General features: G+C 31.3%; 1 protein-coding gene across 1 annotated transcript in view; it reads right to left on the bottom strand.

Moving 5' to 3' along the window:
• LOC129228021 (kelch-like protein diablo) overlaps positions 1-22,452 on the bottom strand; it is a 59,662-nt gene that overhangs the window by 29,300 nt on the left and 7,910 nt on the right. Inside the window, exons 3-7 of the mRNA XM_054862648.1 lie at positions 19,338-19,460; positions 13,938-14,239; positions 7,462-7,633; positions 6,361-6,547; positions 1,629-1,775 (exon numbers count right to left, since the gene is read on the bottom strand). Of these exons, the coding sequence (XP_054718623.1) occupies positions 1,629-1,775; positions 6,361-6,547; positions 7,462-7,633; positions 13,938-14,239; positions 19,338-19,460 (931 nt within the window). The remainder of the gene's footprint in view (positions 1-1,628; positions 1,776-6,360; positions 6,548-7,461; positions 7,634-13,937; positions 14,240-19,337; positions 19,461-22,452) is intronic.

Raw genomic sequence — 22,452 nt, forward strand, 5'->3', positions numbered from 1 at the left:
ATTATACTATAAATTAAATTAACTTTTTACGAAAATACCGTACAAGTGTTTTTTTTTTCTTTTCCGTTTTTCAAAGTCAAAACATGTGTCGAGTTAGCGAGAGTAGAGTTTTCTGGATTCTAATGTTGATAATATATTGCTTTAAAATGCTTAAAAAACTGAAACTTACTTTTCTATCTCCAATTTAGAAAAATTCCCGGGGTTAGACCTGCAATATCTCCCCCACCCTACCAATATTTTTTGTGGGTAGGCGCCACTGGGATGCAAGTCAAGTGCCCTTCCATGCAAGTCAAGTGTCAAGTGTCCTACTTTATATTAATGCCTAGCCAAGGCACTGCACGACTTCACGAAAATAGAACTGTAAAAATGTCCCTCACTGAAGACAAGTGACATGATCTAATTGAACCAGAAAATTTGTGTACCAATTCTTAGATTGATTTTGAAAACGCCATGCCACATATTGTTTGTTTGTATAAATCAGAAAATATGTACCTTGGCATTTTCAAAGTTCAAAAATCCGAACTTTTTTTTGGAAAAGGGGGGGGGGGCTCCATGGGATTATATACCCCCTGGATCACCGGTGACGTTTAGCCCCCCCCCCCCCCCAATAATTTTTGCAAGTCAGTGCCCCTGATGGTTTCTTTTTTTTTTAATTTGACACTTGATTACACATTACGCAATTTATGTTAAAGCCTTTAATTAGCTACATTAACCTTTATTTATACAAATACAATTTACTAGCAATTTAAACGTTTTTTTTTTAGTTTAGCTTTTTTTTGGATTGCAAAAGAAGAAAAAAAAAAGGAGGCTAGAAAAAAAGAAATGGCGACTGATAAATTTGCTTCTACTTGCCACTGACCAGAAAAATTTACTAACCCAGATCTTTACTACAAGATTTTTGACATTTTCTGTACATCCTACATTTTGAACCTTGTCATTAAAATAGCTGCTGAGTTTATTGCAAAACTTCTGCTAAGAATAAGACTTTGTAGCAACAAGATTGCTGCTACATAATCTTGCAATTTTTTGTTGAGGGCATTTAAAACAGAAGAAAGTACTACACTTCCAATGCAAAACAATAATAAAAAAACATCACAAGCGAATTTTCCGAAATTCATAACAGAGCATAGCTGTCTTACACTTGCAATTTTTAAAACATCTCAAGTTGTTTGAAGAAAAAAAGTGCACATAAAAAAATAAGTTTTTTTTTTTCACACAAAAAGTTGGCAACATTGTACACGGTTCACTGCCTCAATTAATATGTGGGTCTGAAGCTACCATTTAGAAGCTGTTTTTGAAGTTATTAAAACTGCACTTCCTGCATAGCAATATGCTATACAATATTATAAATGATAGAAATCTTGCAATGTTGTGAAGTAAAAAGGGGAGTTTTCAAACATTTGAAAATTTTATTTTGCTGCTTTAAGATGCACTATGCAACTATGTGTTTAATTCTCCAAGTGTTTTAAATCATTTAAAAATAGCTAATCTTATCCTTAATTCAAGAATTATCATTTTTGTGGATAATTCCGTGACAAAGTTTGGCAAGGTGACTTGATTTTAAAAAACCTTACATTTCTATTTTCATAAAAATAGGTCTATTTACGTTTTCAAGAAGAGCAACTTACCTGTCACAACTACACCATGCTTGCTTATTGCAAAAGGCAAACAAGACAATGTGAGCCATTTGTCATTCACAGGATCAAAGCATTCTACGCTGCGAAGCACAACTTTATCATCTTCCCCACCAACAGCAACTATTACTTCAGCAATACCTTTAATTTAAATTTTAAATATTAGAGTTTGAAAAATAAAACAATCTTTTATAACAAAAATATACCCCAAAAAAAAAACACTAAAAAACAAAATCTGAAAAACATCAAGAGTAAAGAGATGTTCTACTTGACAAAATAATTAACTTAATTGCATATAACAACTGATAAGAACTTATTCTAACGTAAATTTCAAAGTAATACATTACAAATTATTTTTTGAGGTAAAAACTTTTCTAGAAAAACAAAATGTTATATGTTTTAAGTGCAGAACATAACATTTTTTAAAAATAATCAGTAAGAAAAATTATAAGCATTGAAATATAGCTCTAAACAGATAACCATTGTCATAAAAAAAATAATAACTTAATTATAAACAGTGTTCGAAAATATCATGATATTTTCCAAAATATCGAAAATATTCGATATTTTGATATTTATCCTATATTTTCAATCAGCACAAACTTAAGTCTTTAAAATTGTAAATGTGTCCTCAAATCACTCTTAATTATTATTGCAAAATGAAGACTTAAAATTAAGGTTTCTTCCATAATTTATATTTAGTATTTAATTTTGTACCTTTATCAATTTTAATGGAGTTAATTTAGCATTAGCTGTTTTACTCATTTTTCTTCTATTAGCTATACTTTTACACTGTTATACAATTCAGACATAAAAAATATGCATCTGTCACTGCAGACATAAGACATTTCTTTTTTTCTGACCAACATGTAATATTTAATTAGGCACTTTTAATATAATTAAAATTGTAACATTGCTGATAATTTTATGAATATGAAACATAAAAGTACTTTGCTGCATTAATGATGTATTAGTACATCTTAGAAATATAGTACATAACTTTTTGGTTACTTTTAATAATAAATGAACAACATTAGTATGATTAATATAATTTTTACATTAAAAATACCGTAGTTGAAAAAATAAATATTGAAAATATCATGATATTTTCAAAATAAATATCGGGTATGTATCATGATATATATCGACTGATATATACGGCAAACCCCGATTATAAATAATAGCCCATTATGATCAAGAGTTTTGTTGTATTTTTATTTATAATACCACCACATATCCTAGTTCCTGTTTGGTAAGAAGCTTGTAATGGAAATTAGATTTTGTCGCAATTATAACTGTAAAAGTTATAAAAATTATATAAGTTTATATTTGTATGTGTTTACTCAACATTCATTAGCACTTAAAACTAATTTCCATTTTTTTCAATACATATAATCCTCAGCTTTTTTAAAATTACTTTTTTAATAGAGAACCATTTATTTACTAATAAATTTAATTTATAGAAATAATTTAATCCGGGTGAAATATTTTATTGAAAACAAATCCATATAATTAAATCCATACTTTAAAAAAAAGAAGAAGAAACCCAATATTTGCCTTTTTGGCAGAGTTAGCAAGGTTTTGGACACACTACTGTGGCTTCTACCATCCTCCCCAACCCTTATGTTACCCCTGCCCATCCAAAATCTTTGCAACCAAAAGTGTCCAAAACTGTCAAAAACTATGTTTTTGGTGAAATTGTTATTTCGTGAAAAACACAAAAAACAAGAACAAAATATATAAAAGTAATATTTTATGTTAAAAGTTAGTTGAACGTGAACATTCAATTATATGTATAATAAAAGCATATAAAATTTCTACTGTTGATTCTAAATCTAGTATCATAGAAATTGCAAGTTCTTCATTAAAAATTTCAATTAGTATGCATGAATTTAACACATTTTTTTTATAACAGTGGCCAAAATTCGTACATTTATATGCATGTGTGCAAATAAGGGTGTTCAAAAGATAATGTAGTAATTGACTTAAATGCAATAAATGATCATTTTTTATTTGAAGGGGAAAAAAAACCTTTCAGAAGCTTTTACGGTTTTAGAGTAGTTTTTCTTCACCTGGCTATAGTGATGAAATGACTGTAGTGCCATTTCATGATCTCAAATTACTAATTTACTATGTGAAATTGTTGATGATTTTTTATAAAAATTATCAAGCCATACAGTAAACTCCCGATTATCTGCAAAATAAGGTGGCATGGTAACTGTGGATAAGATAATTCCGTGGATAATCCTCAAAATATGTAGAAAACCGATACTAGTGTAGGTAATAGCTTAAAAAAGCAATCAGGGCCTGATTATAGCACAGGCCAACTAGGCCTGAGTCTGGGGCTCCATCTTCCTAAGGGGCCTCAAATTTCCTAAAGAATTATGCATAATAATTAAAAATAATAATAACTTATTAATCGCAAAAACTTCCTTAAAGGAGAATGTTTATTCATTCTGCTATTAGCGAATTTACCATGTCACAACTATGAGGGGCCCTGAAGGGATTCATAAATGCAGATGGTTAATGATTTACGTAATTCTGGGATAGACAAAGAGGCCCCAAAAATAAATTACGACGGAGACCAAGTAACCACCGTATCCCGCTATAGGTTATTCAGGGGGCCTCCAAATTATTGTTGGCCTAGGGCCTCACTTTTAGTTAGTTGGGCTCTGAAAGCAATAACAGTCCTATACACTAAAACTATAGCTAAAAATCAATAACAGTGTATGTAAAAGTTAAACAAGGATTGCTCTTTATTGCAAACAGATTACACATACGGGAACAAATCGTGCAAACACTTAATTGAACGTCACTTAAATTGATCAAGCTAGGTTACGCTAAAATGTATAGGGAGAGGGAGGGGAATTTTTTTGAACAAAACTCGTCTAGTTACTCATTTAGCATGCAAGTAGTATAGATCTGGAAATCAGTAAGTAGTTTAGATCTAAAGAAGTAAGTAGATTACTTCTACTATTAGTTTAGTTCTAAAGAAGACAAGGCCTAACTACCCAAAGACCTCGGGAAGCTTGAGCTTCCCTCAGAATTTTTAGGGGGCACAAATTTAGGTCCTAAAAACATGCTCAACGATTACAGTTTCAGCTTTTAACTAAGTTTTTTAAAGAGATTGCAAATAAAAGAACAAAAATGTTGGAAAGATTTAAATAATTATCGAAATACATTTGATAAAATGTAGCCACAAGCTTGATTTTCAAATGTGGGATTTGATTCAACTCTGTTACAATGTACTTGTATGACAATTAATTTCCTTTGTGAAGTATCAAATATGATTCAACAATTTAAAACCCATATTTGCTGAGAATTCATGTGCAACGTATGTAATAAGCAAAATTTTTGTCAGTCGGTAAGGTGGAATAAACTTAAATCACAATTCTGCTGGGCCACTTAGCATTAGTCAGTGTTGTATCAATGTACATAGAATGTTCATAAAAATTTTCCCAAACAAAAGTGGGGGGCCCCAAAATGAGGACGAGATTCCCCATATTTCAGAGGTCAATCGGGTCCTGAGTGTACCCCAAAAAAACAGGTTTCAAATAGTCAGGTTTTGGGGACTTTGGAAGGTTTTGTGCTATTGGAAGGGAGAGGGAAGAAAGAAATATGATTGCTCAAAAATATAACTTTCATATCTTAAGTTTAAAATGGGGGCACTTATCTACAATCAAGTAATCACTTTTTTTTTTTTTTTTTTGAATGAGAAAGCCTGCAGATAAGCAGCCCAGGGATAATTAAGTTTACTGTATTTATCATTTATTTTAGTTACAAAATGCATTTAATTAAAAATAAAAACAGTGCAGTTTTAAAATATGCATATTTAAATTTTATAATCAATTTATTATTCTTAAATTTTTGATGTAAAAAAAGAATTTTTGTTAAAACATCATTAAAATATTAGGCAGAAACCATTTTTAAAAAAATAAACTGTTTTTCGCTTCTAAAAGCATTTTTTTGAGTTAGAAATAGAACTGAAATTAATTACTTTGGCACTGTTGCAAATTTCTTTTCTTAACACTTCCAAACCATACATCATTTAGTTTTTTTCTCGTAAAATATTTTCAAACATTCATTAATTATAACTACATAATTTTTATATTTATGCATTGTTAATATTGCAGTCAATACAAATTGATTAAATTAGCATACTTTTGGACAATTTAAGACACTTTTAGACAGTAAAAACCCACCTGTACCATCCAAAACCACAACCGAGCTTTTTAGCAAAAAAAGTTTTAAATCTTTTTCCACATGTGTGAACTATTCAAAACAGTAGTATTAAACAAATTACAAATTTAATAAATAAACAAATAAAGATTGTATATAATTATCGTTTTTGATCAGACTTTATCAGAAATAAAAATACTAATATTTTATTTTAACTCATTACCACAAAACAGTAGCATGTTTTAAACATGACACTAAAGCTGCTCACAGATACTCAATTAAAATAACATTAAAAATCTTACAATTTAACAACATCCAAATTAAGTGAGAAACATCATCATAAAACCTATATTGAGTTCAAGAAACAATAATTTTGCAAATGTGCTCATTCTTTCTAATTGCATACACTTTGAAATTTCTCTCCTTCAAAAATTATTTATGAATTTTAGCTTTCCTCAATTTTAGACAAAAATTTTAACATCTATTCAAAAACAAGCAGTAGCTTTCTCATTTTGTTGTCACATATACTAGCTTGTATTATGCACACCAAAAGATCTCCTTGGTCTAGTTCTCACAGAAGCAGTCTGCTGCCTACGATCCGGGAGCAAATTGTACAGTTTCGCTTCTTCGATTAGCTTTTGACACTGAGTAGATGTAGATACTGCTGGTACTGGTGCAACCCAGTCATTTAGGTAATATGGGCTTATCAGAGGTAATCGTACTTGTTCCAGAACCTTAAAACAAAATTTTTAAATGTTAAAACTTTTGAATCAGTCAAACTAAAAATACATCAAAAGAATTTATTCATGTCAGTGAAATAATTCAAAAGGGGAAACGGTTGAACAAGAAAAGTTCTGAGGTTAACCTTCGGCTTATAGTTCAGGGCTTAATTTGCATTTGGAGTTCAACCCGAACACTTATTTTCAATTTCATGTGAACTTTTTCATATCAGCCAAATTCAGACTATTTACACAATTAAAATCAGTTCTGAAAACTATAGGGTTCCCACATTTCCTTTGTTAGATGTAAAGCCTAGGGTGAGATAACATGCATCCCAAAACGAAATTCACTTAAAATATGAAGGTGGGATATATGTGTGCTCTATAAATTTTTGGCCTCTGCCCAAAATCTGCCGGGCTGTAACTACCTATGGGATTTTTATGCCGCTAAAGGTCATAGTTCCCTTTAGTGGCACTCCCCAACATTTATTAAAAATGGGAGATTTTCAATAAAATTCGGAAGATAGGGTAAAATGCTCAAAATCCCGGAAATTCCTGGAAAAACCAGAAGAGTTTACACGTATATGAATGGGGGAGGGGGAGTCAGGTACACACACACCCCCCCAGCCAAAAAATATTATCTACCATGTATATATGTATCTCTAACAACTTCTGCGTGATGCGAAACCTAATATACAACATGAGAAACAGGTTATTTCAACAGCAATGGAAAAAAATGATACAAAATACACTTCAAATGGAAATATTTTCATTAAAATTCATACAAGTTTTTAAAGATTGAATAAAACCAAAGAACACAAAAAAAAGAATTACAACACAAGGCTAAAAATTAGCATAAAAAACAGTTTCAAAAATTAAAAGAAATCATAAAATTTTGAAATAAATATTGAAAAAAATTAGCATATTACCTGATGAAAATCTTCACTCCTTGAGGAAACATTCTTATTTAACCATGACAACACAGCCTGGAAAACAACTTCCTCTTTTTCAACATTTAAATTATCACTTGAAATAAGTTCAATAAATTTACTTTGAGATAATGTTAGCATTTCTTCATGTTTCATAACTTCACTAAAATACCTATAAAAAAAGTTTAAAAAATGAAACTAAATTTTTAAGAAAGATTAATCAAGTTACATACTAAATGAAGTTTATACCTTCAAATATATAAAAAAAAACAGCTTTGTTGAACCATTATTTAATTTTTACAATTTTGAATGTGTGTCTTGTTATGTGTACTTAGAAGAAGGAAGAAATTTTCAGTTTGAAGTCACTGCAAGTGAGAATTACTTTTTGCTATAACACTACTTTCAGGGCACATTATTATAGCCCTCCGCTTCAGGCTTTAAGCAGCTATAATTTGCAATCTGAAACCTCAGAGCAGTTGCGACCTCCACAATGCAGTTGCGTCAATGTCAAGCAGTTGCGTCAATGTCACCAAATGGTGACAAAGACGCAGGGTTAATATAAAACCGGTTTCAAAAAAAAGTTCTTTTTTTTGTTTAAACCGGGTTTATTTGGTTTTCGTTACTATTTGTAAGAAAAACCATTTTATTTTAGAGAAATCATGAAGATTTAATGAATTAATTGTTAAGGAATGTTTAATATTCATTTTTGTACCTAATTCCTTCGTAATTAATTAAATAATTAAGAGTAAAATCTTGTAATTTTATTTCCTCATACTTAGAGATTTCTATAGCGGAATATTGTTAGAAAATCTTTAACTATTATAAAAAATACAATTCGTAAATGTGTCTTAGCATAAATAATCAAAGAAATAATTTACTGTGATAGTTCATACATTATTAATTACAAATTCCCAAGAATAAATTCTTTCAAATTAATTTCCTCATAATCATAGCTTTCTACTATAAATAAAAAAAATAAAAGTAAAATTAAAATCACGCATTCTTAAACATGGAAAGTATTTTGCAGTATCTAGCAAGAATCATAAGTCGGATGCACATTATACAACGTTAAAAATCAAAAGATCAACGCTTATTTTGTTTTAAGATTTTAAAAAAAGTTACAAATCATGTAATTTATTTACCTAATGTATCAGCGACAACAATTACAGAAATAAAACAAGTAGGTTTTAAGAAAATCATAGTGTTTTCCATTGCAGACATTATTTTTCCTGGTTTAATGAATTTAGGAATGAAATTATTTTACCGAAGAAAAAAAATTAATTAAAAGCCTCAGTACAAACTTAAATGACAATACTCTTTTAACATATTTTAATAATGAAGCCTGTCATAAAAATTGACATTTATTGATTCTTCCACCATCCATACATGAGACTTCTTTTATTATATAGGGATTGAATTTCTTTTGATAAGAGCACAGAGTTACATGAATGTTTTCTGTTTTCATGATTTTATACGTTTACTTTTCTTGCTCTGATTGCACTGTCTATCACGGATGCAAAAAGTGTGCAGGTATAAGCTCAATTTTATGCCTACTCTAAGTGTTCTTGGACTTCTTTAATTATTTTTTTCTTTTGTCATTTAAATATTCTAGTCTCTAGTGTTAGGATATTTTTACACTATGCATCACTTCAATGGTACATAATCTATCTCAATAAATCTTAAGTGATCAAGCAAATTAGGTAGTATGTGAAATTTTGGTTGAAATATGCTTTTTAGCCCGGTCAAAATAGACATTCGAGTTCGGAAAAATTCCCATAAAGCTGAAAATTGGTACAGACCTTAAGAACATCATTATAAGTGAAATGTCAAAAGTCCTCATTGATCCGAGTGGAGCTAAAAATTTTATGCAAGGTCAAAGGCCAAAATTGAATTTTTTTTTTTTTAAATTGAAAACATTCATACAGTGCTGAAAATTGGTACAGACTTTAAATGCATCATTGTGAATGATATATGAAAAATTCCCATCGATTCCACTTGAACTAAAAATTTTATGGAAGGTCAAAGGTCAAAATAAACAAAAAAAACTTAAAAAAAATCGGAAAAATTCACATAGAGCTGAAAATTGGCAGAGACACAAAATACACAATTATAAATGAAATATAAAAAATCCCCATCGATCCCACTTAATATAAACATTTTATGCACGGACAAAGGTCAAAAAATGTTTTTTTTTTATTTTGCAATTATTTCAAAACATAACTGTTATTATAAAAAGCGCATATTAATTTGTAAATTATACAATATGTTGAAAAGACGTTTTTATATGAAGTTCAACTCTTTCTGGTTCAAATTATGTGAAAATGGTGAAACAAGTACAACATTATCCCTTATTTAACGGATATAAGACGCCTCTCAGTACCTATTATCCCTAATCAGATTCTTCAGGTGCAGCAGCAACAATTTCTCTAGCCTTTGCATACAAAGGTTGATCAGAAGTAATAAGTAATGCTTTGTATTCTCCAAAGCACAAAGTAAAGTAGTGTATATACTATTGTAGTCATTTGCAGGTTGGTGAATAAATGGTAAGAACAAAATTCTAGACATTGAAAAATCCATATTATTCTTTGTTAAACCTTCAATATAACCGTTCCAACCTGATAGCGATAAATTATTCCATTTCCCATACAACCATAACAAATCTATTTTCCGGAGTAAGAAAGAAGTTGTATCACTTTCATAAGCAAAATCTGAGCAGTTATTTTACTATATCCTACTACACCATTATTGTGGTACTCTTGTGTTGGCACATGAGCTTTTTCTGCAAAATCTTTCGCTGAAATAATTTGTTTCATTCGCGATAAAGGATCTTCTGCTCAAACTGAACTTCTAGGAGTAATAATTTGGATTATGCCCATTATGTGTAGAGTGTTATGGCCATGTAAAGTGTGTACGTTAATACCAGCATTGTTTGCTGCGTATTGAATAAATGTCCCGGTTTCTGGTGGTAAAATATGTGGCTGACGGTTAAAAACTGTAGCCACCTCATACGCCATAGTTTCATTATACGAAGCACTTAAACCAAAAGACGAGAAAATTTGTATCAAACGTTTAGATCCAAATCGCCGATGAAAAAAAACCCAATTGTAATATCGAGATGAAAGATCTAGGACGAACAGCAGCCATAATACAGTGGCTGACACTAGTACATATTAATTTCAAATGTTCCAATTTAGATCGTTTTCTTTTTAAAATAATTTGCTCCAAAAAATAAGTCAATGACTCCGGAATGTCACTATTAATATTTTCAAACATTTGACATGGCGGGAGATAATTGTTAGTGTCGCACACGACAGATTGAATATCTTCTTGAATAATTTCTGCCGCAGTCTTTAGTACCCTAAATCTTTCCTCTTTTGCTGTTTTTTTATTATTTTCGTACCAAGCTTTGTTCAGTATATCGTGCTGAGTGTAAACAAATCATTGCTAAACTTCCACGTTTCTCGGTTATACTCATTCTATTGCCATACCTTAACTTTAATCTGTTTTTGATTGTTTTATCATCTGGGATTTCAGTTTTACAAATATTTTTTAGTTCTTACAGTGAAAACTGACAATCATCATCATTTTCAATATAATCAAATATTTCTGTCATCGGCATAGTAACAGCGGGATTTTCAGGACGATCTGCTTTAAGACCTACAGAACGCTTTAGAAATGAAGTGTAGCAATTAGAATGGTACTCCGCTTCAGCAGCAACTAAATCGTATTCATATTGTATGCGTGCAATAACAATTTTTGCTACGTCATCTGAACGATTATGTGCAATCTTTAGAATATTATCTTTAAAGGAAAGAGTAGCAACTTGACAAATTCTACGCCGTATATTCTGCTGTTTTTTCTTTTCAGTCTCTTCATTTGCTTCATCACCACAAAATAAGCAACAGTTTTTAAAACAAAATGTTGTCTCACCTGATAGGACTCTAGTACAAGGTGGACTACTCAGAGATGTACTGGCCTCTGTTTCTTGTTGTCTTTTAGCTGCCGCAATACCCACTTTCGGGTGTACATTTTGCGACATTACATGAACTGATCCACCGACTGTTTGTCTTTCAAGTATTCAACAAACCCATCGTTCCTTGCACTACTATAATCAATTATAGATTTTAGTCCGCGTTCAACAGTAACAATTTCACCGTCAGTCAAAGATTTTTTGCAAATGAAGCAATCTTGCGGCATCTTTGAAGAATTATTTGTTAAGGGTACGTATTCATATCAAAAATAGTATCAATAAACCCAACTTTTCACAACAAAGAATCACTCCCTGTTAATAGGAGTACATGTGCGACTGACTTTGCTCATACAAAGGAATCTAAGCGCATCCACTCTCCCCTGAATGTAATTTGATCTTTTCAATTTGAAGGGGGGGTGTGAATCGTAAGAGGGGATAGGCATAGCGGTCAAGTGTAGTTTCTCGAGGTCACTCGAAAGAAAGAAAAGGAGCTTCAGTACTATTTCCAAGTTTCAAAAACTGCGATACCTTATGAATGTTATCATTTATTGAGGGAGGGGGCACAAATATTGGGCTTTTTTAACACCTAGGGCAGATCCAGTTTCTGGTTTTGGAAGTACAACTATATCAGAAAGGGATCAAAGTAATTTTAGGGCACAAATAGAGGGTTTAAGGACAACGAAATATGTCATCAAAATGCAGCTTTAATTTTGTTGCTTACGGGAGAGAGGGCTGGGGGGTAAGACCACCAAGACACAGCCTCTAAATCTCCGCTTGTATGTACATAAATGCATAGTTTTCAAACTTTGTATCCTCTATTTTAAGACACTTACCGTTTAAGAGATATTTGTGAAAAATTGATTTTCTGAGCTTCGACCTTGAATAAAACGTTTAGCTCCACTGGGATTCGTTGGGAACGTTTGAAATTTCGTTTATAATGATGTCTCTAATTATTTCTATGGTAATTTCATAGTCAAAGTGCAATATTTGAACAAATATTGGGATTTTAGGGTGAATTTTTAGAAATTTCGAGTCCTTGAACTGCAGTTTTAGACTTCATTTTATCGCTTTAGGGAGAGGGGGGAATGACCCCTTGACCAATCCACTGAATCCCCTCCCGTTTGTGCATAATTATCTATTAATTATTTATTAATTATCTATTAATTTTCAATCTTTGTATCCCCTATTTTTACAATAACACTTACCGTTTAAGAGATAGTTGCGAGAAATCGGTTTTTGACCTTTGACCTTGAATAAAATTTTTAGCTCCACCGGGATCGATGGGGACTTCTGACACCTCACTTTAGTGTTGTCCTTAACTATATTTGTGTTAATTTCATAGTCAAAGTACCAAATAGGGGGTCTAAGGGATTTTTTTTTTTTTTTTAGTATGTCTCCAATGCCATTTTAACCTATATTTAGTAGTTTTAGGGTGGAAGGTATGACCCCTATGACCCATCCTCGGAATCCCCACTTGTTTATACACAATTGCATACCTTTCAAACTTTGTAACCTCCATTTTTTCGCTAACAATTATCGTTTAAGAGATATATATGAAAAATTGATTTTTTGACTTTTGACCTTGCATAAAATTTTTAGCTCCACTCGGATCGATGAGGACTTTTGACATTTCATGTATAATGATGTTCTTAAGGTCTGTACCAATTTTCAGCTTTATGGGAATTTTTCCGAACTTTCGCTTTTTTTTGGTCTATTTTGACCGGGCTATTTGGGACAATTTAGAAAGGCAAAAACTAAAACAGAATGATATTAGAAAGCTATAAAAGAGCTATTTGGATCTTTTTCTTTAAATGTAATTTTAGAAAAACTTAGTTTGCTCGCCTTGTATATTTATGTTCCTATAGGAAAGCTGCATAGATTAAAAAAAATAATAAAATAAAATAAAAACTATTTAGCAAACTTACATTACCTTAAAAAATATAAGTTTCTAAATTTATTATGTCTGTAATTTATTTGTAAAGCTTTGCATTGACCAAATTTTACCCTTTGCAATAATATGTAAAATTTATGAAAACATTTGGGGGGAAACAATTAAATTTTTCCCAAAAAAAAAAAAAAACATTTTTCAAAAAAAAAAAAACTTTTTTTTTTTTAACCACTTGGTTTAAACCATGGTATAAACCAAACAACCCTGCAAAGATGGATATGAAATCTTGCAATGTGACATTGAGAACACTATTTTTAATTGAAGTAAAATGAGCAAAAAATTAGTTTATAGTTAATTGCATAAGGATATTATTGATCCCTGGAACAGGGAAATATGTTATGTGATCTTGAGTGCAAATGGGCAAGGACTAGAATGAAAAGTCACAAAATATTTAAATCGATTGATAAAGAATGGAGCACTGTAAACGAAATCCTGTTCTTGAGCTTTTGCCACAGGAAACAGATTGAATTGAGAAAAACTAGTTACATGAGAAATGAACCATGGAAGTGAGAATTGTTCAGTTATTTAATGAACAATAGCCCATCAAGTATTACATACCTCAAGGCAAATTGTTTGGCTTTCTCTTGCAAGTCTTCACAAGCATGAGCTTCAGCAAAACAATGGATACCCAAACAGTTAGTTTCGTCCATATGCCTCTCTAAAAACTGACAGCATGCATCTCTCACAGGAAGTACTTCGAGAAGGTTGGCAGCAGAGAGCAGAGCTTGAACATTATGCTTGTTGATTGGAATTCTTGAAGAATAGGCATAGTCCAACAAAAGTTTCATGGTGGGAGCCTCAACTCCATTTAGTGTTACCTCCTTTTGCTGACTTTCTGCCATTTCACTGGTAAACATGGCCTGAAAGAAAATACATTTCACAATCACAGGCAAAAGCAAAATACAGTACTGGAGCTTCTTTTCACCAACCACAAAAGGCAAATTTCATAAACCATTTACCAACATTTTTATCTACACGGCATCCTGTTGCAAATGAGTTGAAACTTAAGACATCTATTTGGTATTTATCCTAATTCTAACGTTAAACAATTAAGCGGAATATAAGTAGGACTACAAAAAGAAAAATTAGCAAGAATTTACCACAAGTAAAGAAAGTCTTTTTTTTTTTATTTGGGCTAGATTGTTGATAAATTACAAGGTGTTTGACTTATGACTGCAAAATGAGTTCTGGATTATTTTTTAAAAAATCACATCTCTAAGTCTCCATCTAAATCACCCAGCAGTATAATCACATGGAAAAGAAGGTAGAGATGCAAACATAACAGCAAAAGTACTTAAAATTAAAAAAAAAAAAAACACCAAAACTCAAAAGTAGGGAAAAAATTCGGTTAGTTTAAAATTGGAGGAAAACAGCCTTCCTTGAGTACATCACTGGACTCATCTCAAATAATTATTAATTCATTGTTTCCAAAATAAAAATAAAATATAATATGCTACAAATGTATCTTGGGAAATTTACGCGTTTTCTTTTTTTTTCCCCCTTCTCTAGACAAAATCTTAATAAGATTTTGTTTGAAACCTGCCGTTCAATTCTAGTGACTCATTAAAAGTCATTAATAAGCTTGAATGAGCTTAACGCATGTCAACTATGATTATCAATGATTCTTCAAAATTAAAGTCTCTGATTTAACAGACAAATATGCCTATACACCAGGTGAAGAAGTGATTCAATAGTTGTGGTTAAGGATTTTGATGGATTTGAGTTGCGTTTTTTTATATTATTCACATATCAAAACAAAAACAGTTTCAAACTATCAAAATTGCAAGCTCAAAAAATTGTAGAAAATTATGTTTTACAACAATAGGATTAGAGATATAAAATTTCCGGAAATTTTGAAGTGGTGGAAAAAAACCGGTTTTTTCGGGAAAAATTGGAAAAAATGGAGAATTTGATTTCTTTATGGATAAAATTTGGGTTTCTTAATAACTCTGTGTTTCTTGTAACATATAAAGGGTTAAGCATTAAAAATATATGCTATCCACACATCTTCTTTTTTTGCTTGACAAAAATACACATAAAGGTAAGATTAATTAGAAGAAAAAAACCTTTTTGTTTTATAACTGAGTAGAGGGCTTTCATGGTCAAACCCAAAAATAAGTCAAGTCGTCACACAACAAATAATATTGGGTAATGTGTGTCTAATCATAACAATTACAATATTTTAGATTGCCTTTGAAACTTTTGAAATTTTCGACTTTCAAACATGAATATATATATATATATATATATATATATATATATATATATATATATATATATATATATAGGAAGAAAAATAATAGAATGTTACTGTCTGAGTATGAAAGCTATTGACTTTTGATTTTTTCCAATCCAGTCTAAGTCCAAATCAAAACTAAATTGGTTTTTCTTAAGCTGAACCAAAATTAAACTGGAGTTTAAGTTTATTCATACGGCCGTGCTAAGCACAGTAGTAAAAATAGTCTTGCCAGCCCTTTTGAACAAATTTGAGTTATTATAACCGAGTTGTTCTCTGTTTCGTATTTTACTTAATAAATAAAATGTTTTAGCGTCATTTGATCAAGAGCTATTGTTTTGAAAAATTCTTTAAAAAAAAAAGACATCTGAATCAAACATATGGAAGAGCCACACTTTAAAATACAATACCTCAGCTTGAGCCCAACTGCAAAGTCCCCTTTTTTGCTTAGTACGGCAGTATACAGGCTGCGGTAAAAAAAATATCGGACAAATATTGTATCATCGAATGGAAGAAAGGTAATTTCATTTTAATGAGTACCTAATTTATTTTTGTTTCTCAGTTTATTAGGAAATAATTTACAATATATTACCTAATTTATGTATTATTTTTTGGTTTTCTTACAATTTTAAGCGAAATATCTGCTATTTTAAGTTGTTTAACCAAGTAGAACGACAGTTCGCTTGCTTGTTGTGCCTCGACTAACAGTATTTGAAACAGCATGCCATTTCAAGTGGCTTGGAAATGATAGTCGATGTCCAGAAAGTGTACAAAAACGAACAGTGAACATTTCAGTTAATCATCAGGTCATCCAAAAGTGAGTTCAATGAAATCCTCAGGTTTCCACAAGAGCAGTCGTTTGTGGGAATTTGTGACCGATAAGTGCGACTAAGGGAAAAAATACCTCAAACAGAAGTTTTGCAAGTTCCAAAAATTCAGGCCTTCATATGACTCTAAAGATGCTAGAAACGGGCCCGTAGATGAGACGGGCCCGTAAGTCTACGCTGGAAGAGATACCTTTCACTGATTTACCATTCAACTGGTTCATATCCCCCAGAACCATAGGATTTGGTCTGTAGACACCATAAGCTCCCATATAGGAGAGAAAGTGGGGGCTCAGCTCAAGCCCCCCCCCCCCCCCCCCCCCCCCCCGCCTTCGGAAATGAGAACTTCCTCTTCCTTTTAATACTTTTTTCTTTGTAAAAATGTAAAAATGTTTTTTCTCCAGCCATTAATGAATTAGTTATCATAAATGTTAAATTTTATTAGCTCTAATCTGTACTAAAGTCGGTTTCCATGGGGAAAATATCCAGCTAAACCATGGGGAAAATATCAGAGTCGCCCCCCCCCCTTAAAATTTTGCATATAGACGCCCTTGGTAGACACTCCAAGCACCTTAGAAAGTGTTAGATATCTCCGAAATCCGAAGTCAGGCTTAGTCTGAGATGGGAATCAGTACAAGCGACAAAAAATCTCTAGTTTTTTTTTGTAGATGAGGGCCGTAAAATGAATCAAAAAGTGAACCAGAAGGACATTTTAGAAGTTATTGTACTTCTGTGGGTCTAAGAGCACTTCAGCGTTGCAGACCGGATATTTTCCTTTAACTCCACACCGATTCATATGGCCAAAAAGACAAGAGTGGTGCAAAGCGCATTGTTTTTGACAAGATATCTTTTGAGTGGACGCTCTACTCGTTCGACCTCAATCCAGTTTATTACACTGTATGGCCTATTTTAGAGTCAAAGGTCTACCCTAAACTACACATAAAATTGAACTCTCTAAACCAATTGCTTTATAGGGAATAGGATTGATAAAAGGACTTGCTGCCCTTGAATTAAAATTTCAATAAGCATTTGTATCTCTGTATTACTGCAAAAGGCTGCTAGTTTGAAACAAATTAAATTTAATGATTGCTAAAGGTCTTCTCATATTATTTTTTTTTGTGTTTTGTTAGTTTATTTATTTTTAATAAAGTTTCTTGGAAAATTGCTTGCCCGGGTTTTTTTTGCTGCACCCTGTACATTTGGTTCGCAGTCAGCAGAAACAGTTTTGTGATTAAAACTATGTTTGTTTGTTTTATGAAGAAGGAAAATAAATTCTTCACTAAGGTTAACTTTTTTGTAAAAAGTATTATTTAACTTTTTTTGGTTTATATGCAAATTATATTGTCATACAACAACTTGCATTAACGTTAGACAGTATTTTAAGATAAAACGGGAGGGGGGAGGAAGTTGCATCAGAATTTACGCGTGAGAAATTTCTAATCACTTTTTGCTGAAAATTTCCATAAAACTCTGAAAAGTTAAAAAAATTCTTTTTTTTTTCAATTTTTCCGAAGTGGAAATTTGTTCCTTCGGAAAAACTTTTTTTTTTTTCGGAAATTTTCCGTTTTTTTTCCCGACTGTTTTCATCTCTAAATAGGATCAAAACCAAAATAATTGATTTTTAAAAATACTTTTTGCAACTCATAACTAGGGCTGCAAGATTGCTGTACCGAGGATCTCTGAAATGTTAAAGAGTTTACCTGAAATCGGCAAATTTTTCAAAGTTTCAGGATTTGCGAGCAAAATTGCTCAAAATTTGAGATTTCTTTTGATTTTTAACTTGTTACTTACATTTTAGCAGCAATTTAGTATATATTTTTCAGAAGTTTCAAAATTACAAACATGTGTCCAAAACATTTAGCAGAATAATTCAAGAGCAAAATAATGTTAAATTATTTATATATGTCACTTGAGAATAAAAAATTGACTACTTTAATACTTACAAAAAAAATGAGGAATGAGTTAACATGTTGTTGACCATTGAGTTATTAGTGCCGCAGCAGGGGGGGGGGGTTGAAAACACCCCACAGAGACATTGGTTTTAAGATAAATGCAAATTCTAATATAGTAGTTTATGCATATGAAAGGACTGTTTTGATCAAAAAACCCCCTTCAGAAGGTATTTTTGATCCAAGAAATCCCCTTCAGAAGATATTTTTGTTCAAAAAACCCATTTCAGAAGGTACTTTTGATTTAAAAAAAACTCTCCAGAAGGTATTTTTGATCAAAAAAACCCTCCAGAAGGTATTTTTGATTTAAAAAAAAAAAAAACCCTGCAGGAGGTACTTTTCATGAGAAAACCCCCTCCAGAAGATATTTTTGATCAGAAACCCCCCCCCCAGAAGGTATTTCTGGCTGCGCTAGTGTGTAGGACGGCAATGAATTCTTATTTAGAAATGGGAGACGGATCGTTATCCTAAAGCGTCTGAAGTAGCAATTCGTTTTGTTCGGTTCCAACGATAGTGTAGATGCTGTAAGATTGTTTTCCAAACTTAAAAATGAATTAAGTGACGATTGACGAAACATAAACAAAAATAACTAAATACGATATTTTTATGGTTTACTGAAAACTTTAATATCATGAAAAATCAAAAAGAAAGTACCATATCCTAATTTAATTGAATACTTTTTTATTTATACGATGACTTATTGCAGACATTGTATATTCTGTTGCATTCATGCTCTAGCGAATTTTGGCCACTTTTTTCAACGACAAACTTGCAACCCTACTTATTACTTATTAAGGGGAAAAAAAATTATTTGACTGGAATGTCAAAAGAAAGGTTTGATACAAACTTGCAATGATATATTTCAGGGGCATAATAATAAAGTTCATGTTATAACTTTTCTATGTATAAGATTTTATTTTTAAAACATTGCAAGCCACAACTATGATACCTTAAAGTATGAGCTGAATGAAGCAAGCACCACCTTGTGGCAAGGGAAAGCATCCCCTTCCACACAAAGGGAGACATCACAGAATGTTTTTGACTTGCGAAGATCATTCAATCCAGACAGCACCTATGATAAAAAAAAAGTTAGGTAATTTTTACAATGATTTATTATGATGCAAAAGAATAACATCTTTGTTTATAACATATATGAAAGCTGGTATTAAGTTGGTACAAGTAAAACCAAAAACAAAATCTTGAAAAGAATCAGTGGATGAGTGCAGATTGAAATTTAATTTTGATGTAATTTACTTCGATAAAAGTACATTTTCTATTTATAATCAGCAAATTATTTATTCATGTTCTTAGTTTGATCAATGTGAATAACCAACTCAGTTTTAATTGTTAGTTTTTTATCTAGTGGGATGACATTTTACTAGATAAATGTTTGGATTTTCAACATTTCCATTTTTCTAAAAGTTTTTGGGGCATTAATGTTTTACTAATATTCGGAACAGATTCGTTGCTTGTGTTTTAATTTGTATTATGACCCTCTGATTGTTCTGTTCATTAATATGAAAAAAAAGTATGTATTATGCATTGACGTTATAACTAACTTGATTTTTCTGTGTGTATAAGAGGGGGGGACAGGAAACTTTTGCCCTGGGCGCGTCAGCTCTTCGGACGGCCCTGGATGTGGTTATAAGAAGCAAAATAATTAAATGCAAGAAGTTGCATTTAATATTTATTTCTGCTCTAATCATAGCCTGAGATTGAATACAGCCACTTTATAGAATTCACTCTTTGCCTCTCATGTTAGAAATAAGTAACTGTTAGTCACATTTTGAGACCGAAAATTTTGATTTGACATTTAGATTTTCAAACCTAGGTGCCAAGTTTGAAGTCAAAAGTTTTAAATCTCATCACAGCTTTCCTTCAACGACTCATCATGATTCAAATTTGCAGTTGACTTGAATAAATTCACAAACATAATTTTAAAATGCAATTGATTTAGTCTTTGTAAAAAGCCATTTTCTTCCCCATATTTTAGATTTTATTAATATACCACCAGCAACATTTTTTATTTAATAAAGATTTTTTATACAGTAAACTCCCGATTATCCGCAGAATTGGGTGGCACAAGTGCCACGGATAATAAAAATTGCGGATAAAAAGGCTAGAGAGATAAATAAGGTAAAACTTTTCTTTCCTCAAAAACTTAACTGTATTGATGCATAACACTTCCTTCAAACAGTGAAAATCTATACAGTACAGTAAAAATGTTTTGTATTTTAGCAAAACAGTATTTAATATCAATAAAGAACAAGTGTATGTACGGTGAAGAAAGCACAATAAATAAATAAAACAAAAACTGAGTTTATTTACAATTTTTCGTCAAAAAAAAAAAAAAACTCATTGGTATTTGCTTTTTTACTGCGAAAAGACATGTTCCTGATTGGTTAATTACTCGTGGATAATCCGCCCAACAGATAATCCACTTGCGGATAATCGGGAGTTTACTGTACAGTTGAATCCAATCTTTTTAATAGGGTCACCCGGGGTAAAATGGGTGTAAAAAACAGTATTTTTAATTTCAGTGACCCATAGCAGAAATATCATGAAATATAATTGTGTTTTTGTTCAATATTCTATACATTGTGTATCGTAGATCTAATTTGGACATAGTTTGTGTTAACTTTTTACTTTAAATTTAGTGTAAAGGGGTATACCTATTTTACCCCTGTGTATACCCATTTTACCCCGTGCTTTGGGATAAAATGGGTATACACCGGGGTAAAATGGGTATATGCTGTTTAAAAGTTGAACTACACTAATTCAATTCAATAACCAGAAGTTTTTAAAAATGTGAGATTGAAAAAATGAGTGCTAATAAGTGTTGATCGGTCATTAAAAATTCCAATGAAATATAAATTACATATTTTACAACTAAATTTCTTTTTTGAACAAATTTTCATATTATTGAAAGTGCTAACTGAACTGAAGAAATTAGAAATTTCACTTAAAATTTTGATCTTTGCTGGGTCTACAAGGAACTATTATTAATTTTTATTGCAATAACTACTACGTTCGTTGACCCACTTGAAACTCAGTTCAAGCGGGAGTTTTATAAATTTTTTCCAATCTGCTTTCACGTAACCATGTTGTCATGTTTCCCAATAAGCAAATAATATTAGTCTTGTGTAGAGACGTGGCCAAATTTGTACTCGGCCAAATTTTGATCAGGTACTCGGCCAATACCGAGTAGTTGTAAAATATGGAATATTGCTCAAAGCAGATTTTACAATTAATAAAAAAGTACAAGCATATAATATACTGCAATCATTTACAAGTCAAATTTACATTTTGAGAATAATGAAGTTTGTTATGCTTCAATGGAGTGAATCTTTTATTTTAATGCCCCAAAGTTAATGAAACTTTTAAAATGGGGCAAAAAAGGTAAATACAGAAAATATGAAATTTTTACATTATTAAATGGATTTTTGCCACAAACAAAATTATTTATTAGAAGCATAAAAATATCTTTCTAAAAAAAATAAAACAACATTAAAAGCACAAATGTGCAGGAACACTGCAGACACATGTTTTGGCATTACAAGGAATGCTTTTTGCAATGCACAAAATGTGAGGTTATAGATTTAAATAATTGGACAAAAGTCGGATTTTTTTTTACTCATTAGCTCACGTTTTATGCAATGAAAGAGACATTCCTTGAAAGCAGAAACTCGTGTCTGTAGTGCTCCAGCGCATTTGTGCTTTTAACGTTACTTCATTTGTTTTTAAAAATTATTTATCTTTGGTGAATTTGTTTTAATTCCAACTTGATTAATCCTACCTATTATTTATTTCTTAATCTTTAATTTTAAAAATAACTTATTTGTAAAATTATCGACACAAACAAAATCTTTTAAATAAATGCATAATTAAATTTCAGCTGGAATTTTTGTTTTAAAAACTATTATTTGGACATGGAAGTCTATACTATTCAAAATTTGTCACGTATGTGTCCTGGTTCTTTTTAAAACATAATTGAAACTCGGTACTCAGCCAAAGTGCGACTCCGTACATCTCTAATCTTGTGTGATGGGATTTGTTTTGGTTCT

The sequence above is a fragment of the Uloborus diversus genome, chromosome 8 (genome assembly GCF_026930045.1).
Source record: "Uloborus diversus isolate 005 chromosome 8, Udiv.v.3.1, whole genome shotgun sequence".
NCBI classification, from domain to species: Eukaryota; Metazoa; Arthropoda; class Arachnida; order Araneae; family Uloboridae; genus Uloborus; species Uloborus diversus.